We start from the raw sequence: 9375 nt of genomic DNA, 5'->3' as shown, positions 1-9375 counted from the left end.
AGAGGCTTTTAAATTTAAAGTGGTCTCAAGCTGATAGTGCCCAGGGGACTGGTAGAAGCTTATATAAATACAGTTATAAGGCACTGTCAATGTAAAATGCACTCTAATTTCGTAAATGTTAAAATGTGAAAAATGTGCTTAGAACTGAGGAAATAAGATATAAATTCCAATCCAAGTAAAACTGAACTATAAACTTCTGGGTAACTGAAGACAATGCCTGCTGCCTAGGTCCCCACATTCCCAAAATTTCCTTGAAAAACAACACAGAACAAGAAGAAAGAAAATGTACAACTGCACAAAAACTATGACCTCAGCATAAATACAGAGAATGCCCAAGCTTCAAAATTATTACAAACAAAATGAGAAAGAATACCAACCTTGGCATAATCTCCTATGCTCCCACCCCATCCCACTCTACCACAAGGCTCTGTGGCAGATAAGGCAGACTGAGAGAAGCGACGGGGGAGAGAAAGGAGAGGATCTGGCAAAAGGGCTTAAATAACCAAAAAATTGGAGGACACATACCATTTTGCCTACCAGCAAAACAAAGTCTATTAAATTATCTGGACTTTGCTATATTGACAGAAGAGGGTGCCATTGAACTTGAAATCCTATAAAACATTCCAAGAGCACAAACATAAGCGGGAACAAAACTAACACCCATAGAGGTATTGTAAAAAATCAGAAAACAAAAATCAACACATACAAAATGAAGAAATTCCCCCTTAAAAACAATCATGATGCAGAAAAAAGCCCTAAGACAACACTCATTCTAAATGCAATTAAATATACTCAAACAAGCATTTAAAGATACAAAAATTCGCTTTGAATTATAAATTCAAAGAAGGACAAAAAACTCCAATAAGAACTGAAAAGAGTTGATTGAATTCAGGAAAAAAATGGAAGAAATGAAATAATTATTTCAGAAATGAAGAGAAATTACAAGGTGTCCAAAAGAGATAGTACTCAAATGAAAATTTAATAAGGGGCATTTAGAAAAGACAGAAAAACAACCAAGAGAATAAAAGTGAATTTAAGAAAGAAGTAAAAAAGGCCAGAGAGAAACTAATGAACATGGAAGATAGGCAAGGAAGGAACAGCATTTGAATTATTGGAGTCCCTGAGGAAGAAAAACAACAATGGAATGGAACTAATATTTAAAACTATAACTAAGAAAATGTCCTAGAAATAACAACAATTACAAAAATACCTAAATCCACATAATCAAAGGATGTACCAGATATCTGGGAAAATTAATCCAGAATGATCAACTCTGAGACATTTCCTAGTACAAGGATTAGATTTCAAAGATAAAGAAAAAATCCTCAAGACCTCCAGGCAAAAAAATCAAATACCTTACAAAAGCAAAGAAAATTATAGTCATCAGACTTTTTAAAAATAACAACAATGAAACAGCATTGAAACAACAATCCAGCCAAACTGTCATTCAAATAAATGACTTTCAACATAAAAGAACCTGAGAAATTCTGAAGTCATGAGCCCTTCTTGAAGAATCTACCAGGGGATGAGCTTCATCAGACTAAGAGATGACTAGAAAACTTCAGCACACATGAATGATCATGAATATGTGTGAACACACCAAAAATAAATATGCAGATGAGGTGGGCAACTAGAGTGCAAATGCTATATGTTTTGACAAAGTAGAAATGTCCAACTGAAAAACGAGAAGGGAGACAGAAAGAGGAAAACAGAACAATCTCACTGGTTGTTGTATAGGTAATCGGTGGCTATTAATGGGTATCAACTAAGAATGGATAAATAAGATACTAAAACGTTAAGCAATAAAATAGGAGACTAAGGGCATTCAAATAAGTTAGGAGCAAAAAGGTAACAACTAGAACAAAATACAACCCTTACAAAGTTAAAACAAAACTGAAGTTAAAGAGCAAAGAATACTCACCTCATAGAAAAAGAAAGATAGCAAATATAACAAAATACACACAATTACAAAAATGTTATAACAGACTAATGTTATAACAGACTATATAGCAAGCATATCAACAATGAGAAAGAATACCAAGCTCGGCATAATCTCCTATGCTCCCACCCCATCCCACTCTACCACAAGGCTCTGTGGCAGATAAAGGCAGACTGAGAGAAACGATGGGGGAGAGAAAGAAGAGGATCTGGCAAAAGGGCTTAAATAACCAAAAAATTGGAGGACACATACCATTTTGCCTACCAGCAAAACAAAGTCTATTAAATTATCTGGACTTTGCTATATTGACAGAAGAGGGTGCCATTGAACTTGAAATCCTATAAAACATTCCAAGAGCACAAACATAAGCGGGAACAAAACTAACACCCATAGAGGTATTGTAAAAAATCAGAAAACAAAAATCAACACATACAAAATGAAGAAATTCCCCCTTAAAAACAATCATGATGCAGAAAAAAGCCCTAAGACAACACTCATTCTAAATGCAATTAAATATACTCAAACAAGCATTTAAAGATACAAGAAAAAAAAAAAAAAAAAAAAAGGCAATGGTGGTGATGCTGAAAACAGCCAAAGTAGAATTCAAGTCCCCAATGCATTAAGCATGACAAAGCAGGGCAGCTTTTAATGCTAAAAGTCACAATTCACAAAGAAGAGGAAATAGTTATGAATATGTATGCACCAAATAACATGGCAATCATCTTTATGAAGTAAAAACTGAGGAGTTGGAAGGATACAGATAGAAACACACTAATGTTTCCTTAGACTTTAACACACACAGTACAAGACAGATCAAGAGGACAGAAATTAGGTAAGGATGTGGAAGACAACACAATCAATAAGGTAAGACTTGTGGATATGTATTAAACTCTAAGCCCTGATAGTAGAAAATATACTATCTGGTTGAGTGCTCATGGGACATTCACAATTGTTCAGAAGATTGTAAATTCTGTAAAGTAGAAATATTATGGACAACACTCTCTGATCACAATGCAATGAAACTAGAAATTACTGAAAACAAAGGGTGCTTCCACATTGAAATTAGAAATCTTGTTGGAAACAACTTGAAGGTGCTGGGAGCCTGTGAGAGCTCTCCTCAGGTGGCTTCTGAGTTTTCAGTGAAGTAGGAAGCAAGGTCAGTGGCTGAAGGCAAGGGACCTCGGGTGTGTGCTGGGAGCCACTGGAATGCTGGAAGGTGGAACCTATGCTGGAAAGGAGGGAGACAGGGAGGGCAGGTGAGGAGATGTGAAAAGGTGGGCAGGGCACTGGGCTGCAGGTCCCACAGGGCAGAGGCTCAGTGGGTACTGGAGGGAGTGAGCTGTAAGAGTGGGAGGTGGTCAAAGGTGGGGAACAGATGCTTGAAATTGGTGATGACCAAGCTGAGGGTATAACCGTGGGAGTGGGTCATTGAGAGAGGATGGGGGACAAGATGGCTGGGAGACAGGAGATCCAGGCATTGAGAAGTCAGGGTGAGGGAAAGATAGCGAATTCCCAAAAGTGAAGGCAGTAGGGGAATGAGTAATGTCCCTGACCTGGAGCTCCATCTTCAAAGAGTGAGGGTTGACCCAGGGCAGGTGCATGGGTGCAGGTGAATCGGGGGCAGGTGGTATAGACTGAGAGCCTGAGACTCAGAGCTGGAATTTTAGGGAGGAGGGGCCATGAGCAGTGATGAGGACCCTACCCTCCTCTAGGCTCAGAGGTCTGAGAGCTGTGGGAGAAAAACTAGCTCCACCCGAGGAGGCTGTGGTGGTTTCCAGGGGGTCTTTGGAGGAGCAGGAAGGAGAAGAGGATTTTTGAAGATGAGGATGAGACTGATGGATGGCAAGGCTTTGGTGTTGGCTGGGGTCTTGCCAGGAGCACTCGGGGTCCTGGGCCCTCCTCTCCATCAGATGATGGGGTGGTTGAGGCAGGGGCAGGGTGTTTCATGTGGCTATGGGCAGAATGAATGAGCAGAGGCTCCCCAGCACTCACCCCAGGAGGCGTGCAATAAATGCACGGGTGTACGGGTTCCCTCCCAGTGCTTAGCCCTGGGGGACGGGGGAGTCCTTGTGGGCTGTGAGGGGGGCAGACAGGAGGGCAGAGGTCACACGTCCTGTCTGGGGGCATTACGGGGGTGGGACTCGGTACCTGTCCAGGGGTATGGAGAAGTCCAGGAAGGCAGCCACCAGCTCTGGGGCGTGGTTCCGGGCCAGCAGGGTGATGGCATTCAGGGCGTTTTCCTTGGCTTGGGGGATGCGGACAGAGCAGAGGTGGAGGTGGATGGCCTGGCCCATGTTGGCGACCTGTGTGGTGAGCGAGAGGCCTGACAAGGGAGGCCCAGCCCTGGCCTGGGAGTCTAAAGGCGGAGGAGGGAGGTTCTGCCCTGATGAGCGCTGAATCCCTTAAGATATGGTCCTTTCCTGAGGAGTCTGACAGTGGAGGCATGACCCTCCCTGGGGGAATCTGAGTGGGGAGGCACAGCCCTGCCCTGCAGGCCTGGTCTGAAGGGGAGTCCCAGTGTGAGAGGAGACATGTCCCACTACCTTTTGCGCGGCATTTAAGATCTTCATACTCTGTCCACACTCCCCAGTCAGTCATCGGAAGGTTCAGACCCGCACCCTGATCTTGGTCCTGAACACACCACTTTGGCACATGCTGTTCTGTGTGCCTGGAACTCCCCCTACCCCTGCTCTTGGGTCTGTCTTCTCACCCACCAATGCCCAGGGTCAACAGCGCCGCCTGAGGCTTCCCGCCTGCAGGACCAGCACGAGGCATCCTCTCCCTGGGGGCGCCCCTCTCACCCCACTGGGTCACTCCTCTGCTTTCCTTCTATGCTGTTCTGACAACATCTGTCTGCACATCTGCCACCTCCATCAGACCACAAGCTCTCCCAGGGCCTTCCCCATTCTCCCCCCAACCCCCACCAGAGCATACAGTAGCTGCTCAATCAATGCATGTTTTCCCCATGACCCTGCAATCGCCACCCAGGGCTCCAGGAGACTAGCTTGGTGCTTGGGCCATTCCCTCATTCATCCACCCTTCCACCCGCCCATCCACCCATCCCTTCATCCCTTTGTACAGTAGAACCTGTCAGACTGGCTGCTCCCTAGGGTGGGATCTGTGTCTTCCCCATCAGGCCCAAGTTCAGGGACCCCATCTTGGCCCAGAGTCCCTGACCCCTGATTCTGACTACTGAGCCTGTCCCTCGCCCCTGCCCCTTCCTGGCCTCGCCCTTGGCGGGGGCCCAGCCCCTCACAGTCTCCAGCTTTGCCCCGTGCTCCCGGACGACAGAGAGCAGCATCTCAGCCGCGGCCTGCACACGGAAGGGGCTGGTGGAGCCCAGGCCGTCAATGACTGTCCAGACGAGATCGGTCAGCTCTGCCATCGCGAGATGCTTCATGATCTCCTGCAGCCGTGGGAGCAGACACAGGCCCTCACTTTGGGTCACCTGCACCCCCAGGTGTGCCCTCCTCCCCGCTTCTGCTTCTACCCCTTCTCCTTTGTATCAGGCCACTCCAGCCTCTGAGCACTTCCAGTCCAGGAGCAGGCAGGCAGGGTGTGGTGCTCGTCATAGGGCAGGCCTGGCTCCCTTCCTCACTCAGACCCCAGCCCTTTTCCTGGGACCCGGGTGGCCCAGCCACCTTCTCTCCCCACTCCTCTGCCCCCCTCACCCCACAGGGCTTCCTCATCTGCTAAGCTCCCCACAGCCAGGCCCAAGTCCTCTTTAAGAGCATTTTAATTAAAGAGACATTGAACTTCACAGCTGTGAAGGATCTTCAAGGTCACCTGGACCAACCCCAAGGCCTGGAGATGTGCAAGGGCTGCCCTCAGACCAGGGAGGGGATGGGTGGGGCAGGCTGGGTACAGCTGTGAAGGATCTTCAAGGTCACCTGGACCAACCCCAAGGCCTGGAGATGTGCAAGGGGCTGCCCTCAGACCAGGGAGGGGATGGGTGGGGCAGGCTGGGTCTTGAACCCAGGGCCCTGTCCCCATGTTAGAGCCTCACCAGGGCCCTGACTCTGCTCTCTGCTCACATTCTCCCAGGAGTGGTTCTAAAGGTCTAGAGAGGTGGGTCTCACCTCCTTGAGCAGACCATGAGCTGCTTGGGGTGATGAAGGGGCTCTGGGGGAAATTTCGGGGAGAGGGGCAGATTGCCATCCCCTGGAGGGAGGACCTGGGCCAGGTCTCTGCTGCACCAGTGGGACCTCCTGGATGACTCCCATCCCCTGGAGGGAGGACCTGGGCCAGGTCTCTGCTGCACCAGTGGGACCTCCTGGATGAGTTAGAGTACTACTGCTCAATGTGAGAGCCACCAGCCACATGTAAATTTAATTTAATTCAATTTCCAGAGGGGGACAACCACAGCCTGTGTGCAGGACCATGCAGGGTGGAGCAGCGTGCCCTCTCTCAGTCCCAGACACTAGGCTTCTGGTCACTAGGCCCCTCACTGCGGGCACCACTGCTCTGGCAGCCGGTGGAGCCCTCCCCTCTCACTGCCTCTGCCCCCAGTGCAGGTTCTTCGGTGTAAATTGCAGCCCAGTTTTCCTCCTTCTGGGCATGGACACTTGCTGTGTTGGCCCCAGGGCTTTAGATGTTCTGCACTAAACTTCTGATGAGCCCTGGAGCCCGCCGGCTCACCACAGCTGCAAGAGCCCGGCTGTGCGGTCAGCTGGGACTGCACCTGATCCCACGGAAGCCACTGGCCTGCGCCAGCACCTCTCCTTCATTTGCCTCAGCTTGGTTCAATTTCACGGGTGTTTGCTGAAGGCCGGCTCTACCACCAGGCTCCAGTGAGACCCTACCTCCAGCTGCAGTGCTCAGGTCTAACAGGGACTGACAGCTGCCGATCACCGGGGCCGCTGTTAGCCAGGGTTCAACACCAACCGTGGGCAAACAAATGTCATGTCTCACGGACTTCATGAGCTGACAGCTCTGAAATGGGGCTCCGTGAGATATCGCCCGGCCCGGTCAATGCCAGCCTCCAGCTCTCACCTGTGTCTCGGTCTCACTCAGCTTCAGAGGATAATACAGTTCAGGTCATGACATGAATGGGGGCAAGGGGCTGTAAATGGGAAAATCTGAGCAGTCCAGGGAAGGTTTCTCAAGTTGGATAAAGGGATATGGTAGTGTCTGTGTTTCCATTATTTATGGCTGGCCAGTATGGGGATCTGAACCAGTGACCTTGGTGTTAGGAGGCTGCGATCTAACCAACTGAGCTAACGAGCCAGCCCCCTTGGTAATGTCTGTGAAGCCCCTGACATATGGTAGGTGTCTAAGGTGTGCTGACTCCCCCCTAAACCCTCCTGACTCCACTTCAGAAACACAGGAAAGAGTGTTTTCCCCACCCCCTCAGGTACCGTGGGGGTCCTCCAGCCACACCCTCCCTCCCAAACCTGCCCTTGACTCTAAGGGCTTTGACCTTGATGACTTGGGAGCTGCCAAGCTGGAAGATGTGGTTCTTCGGGAAGGCCATCCCCTGGGGGGCAGGGGGAGTGGACTTCTTGTCCCCACAGTTCCAGAGGGGGGCTCCATCTGCACTGGGCTGGGAGAGCTCCTTAGGGGACTGTGACTCCACCTCTTCAGCTTCTCCTGTGGGGCAGAGCAGGGGCGAGAGGGTTGGGCAGAGGTGTGCTTGGGGTCTAGGTTGGGACAAGGCAGGAGTTAGGGTGGGGTCATCTGTACTCAGGGTCAGGCCTGTGCCTCAGTTGGGGACAGGAGTCAGGGTGGGTTTGGGGGTCAGAGTGAGGTGATTATAGGGTATGGCTGAGATCAGGTTGGGTTTGAGAGCAGATCGGGGGCTAGGTTGAGTTCAGGGGGTGTGCTGTGGGTCCACCTGAGGTGGTGGTTGGGGTGGGGGATGGGGGTGTGTGGTGGCCCGTGGATGCTCACCTTTCTGGCATGTCAGCAGCTGGTGGAGATAGCCCACCCCTTCCAGGCTGGCATGCTGGGTGGCACTGTCCACGTCCTGGCACAAAATCCCCAGCATGCCCACCAGCTGCCCAATCCATCTGAAGTCCTTCTTTGGCTGTGTTGGGAGGGGATCCACTGATGACAGGACCCACCCACACAGCCCTCACCTGCCATGCACTCACCCCAGCACAGCCTACATCGGAAGGGACCCCCTCAAGTTGTGTGGCAGGGCCGAGATGACTAGGGTCTGGGCAAAATATAAGGAGTTGCCAAAAAAGTCAGTAATCAAGAGAAATAATAGTTTAATGCAATATTTAGAAAAATCAAAATGAACGCAAAAAAGTCCACGATGAACAAGGTATCAACATTTTAAGTAAAGGCAGGCTCCGACCCTGCACCTGCACGACCCTGACTCACCGCCTCACCCTAATCCTGGCCCTGGCTCTAAAAAATTTTATTTACAAAAACAGGTGGGCAGTAAGTAAAGGCAGGCTCCGACCCTGCACCTGCACGACCCTGACTCACCGCCTCACCCTAATCCCGGCCCTGGCTCTAATAAAATTTTATTTACAAAAACAGGTGGGCAGCCCATGGGTCACATTTTGCAGATTTGATTTTTAAAAGTATCTCATTAAAAAAATCTCATTAAAAAACAAACAAAAACCCTCACTTTAAAATATGATTTATATTGGTTACGAGTCTCTCGGCGCCCGAGTGCTGGCCTTACCCCGGCCTGGCCCCAGTCCTGCGGTGTGGAAGTGGACTTTGAGTAGACTGAAGCCTCTTTGAACCCCTCTAGAGGGGTCCTCCTCCTCCCAGGAATGGGGTGACTTTCCCTTGACAGAACGATCCCTGTCCCCTCCTCCCTCATTGGAGCAGGCGTCAGCGTGGGGGACGAATTCCCGCATCGCCCCCGAGCCTCCCTGAGGAGTCCGCGCTGCTTTTGGCCGATAGAGGCAGAAGCCCCCACTCTGAGCACGTGCAGACGTTCATTCAACCCGGGGGCGACAGCCACACACCGGGGTTAAGACGGAGCCATGAAATGGGGGCGGCGCTGGGCCACTGCGGTGCAGAGGGAGCTGCGCGGTGAGCGGCAGCCCGGTCTGGTGCAGGGCACCCCTCACCAGGCTCTCCGGGCTTCCGCCGCATCTGACTCCCACCCCTCCCTCCCAGGAATCATTCCCACCCATTTTACAGGTGAGAAGCTGAGGCTGGGGAGGAGAAACACCTGCCCAAGGCCTCCAGGTGCGTGGACAGGGCCACCTGGGTTCAGGGCCCAGCTGTGAGGACTTGAGCAGGGGTCCCCGCCGCCCTCCCAGCCTGTTTCCTCACGTGTAAAAAGGCGCTGCAGGGGACTCAGGGACTGCCTCTCCTGGAGGCAGGTGACCAGGGGGCCTTGAACCCTCCAAACCCCAGCGGGCTCTGGGAGGGGGGCGGCTCGGGTGGGGCCGCCGGGCTCCGGGGCAGGAGGCCCCGCCCGCAGAGGGGCGTGGGGCGGGCGAGTACTCACGTGCAGGTGGAGGTTG

General features: G+C 50.9%; 1 protein-coding gene across 1 annotated transcript in view; it reads right to left on the bottom strand.

Annotated features, from left to right (window-relative positions):
- Positions 1-9375, bottom strand: part of MROH5 (maestro heat-like repeat family member 5) — a gene marked incomplete at its 5' end in the record, with an annotated part of 57974 nt that overhangs the window by 33815 nt on the left and 14784 nt on the right. Inside the window, 4 exon segments of the mRNA XM_008588030.1 lie at positions 4088-4242; positions 5196-5345; positions 7359-7528; positions 7829-7964. Of these exon segments, the coding sequence (XP_008586252.1) occupies positions 4088-4242; positions 5196-5345; positions 7359-7528; positions 7829-7964 (611 nt within the window).

Source organism: Galeopterus variegatus, unplaced genomic scaffold, assembly GCF_000696425.1.
Source record: "Galeopterus variegatus unplaced genomic scaffold, G_variegatus-3.0.2 Scaffold4637, whole genome shotgun sequence".
Lineage (NCBI taxonomy): Eukaryota > Metazoa > Chordata > Mammalia > Dermoptera > Cynocephalidae > Galeopterus > Galeopterus variegatus.
This window is presented reverse-complemented; position numbering and strand designations above follow the sequence as displayed.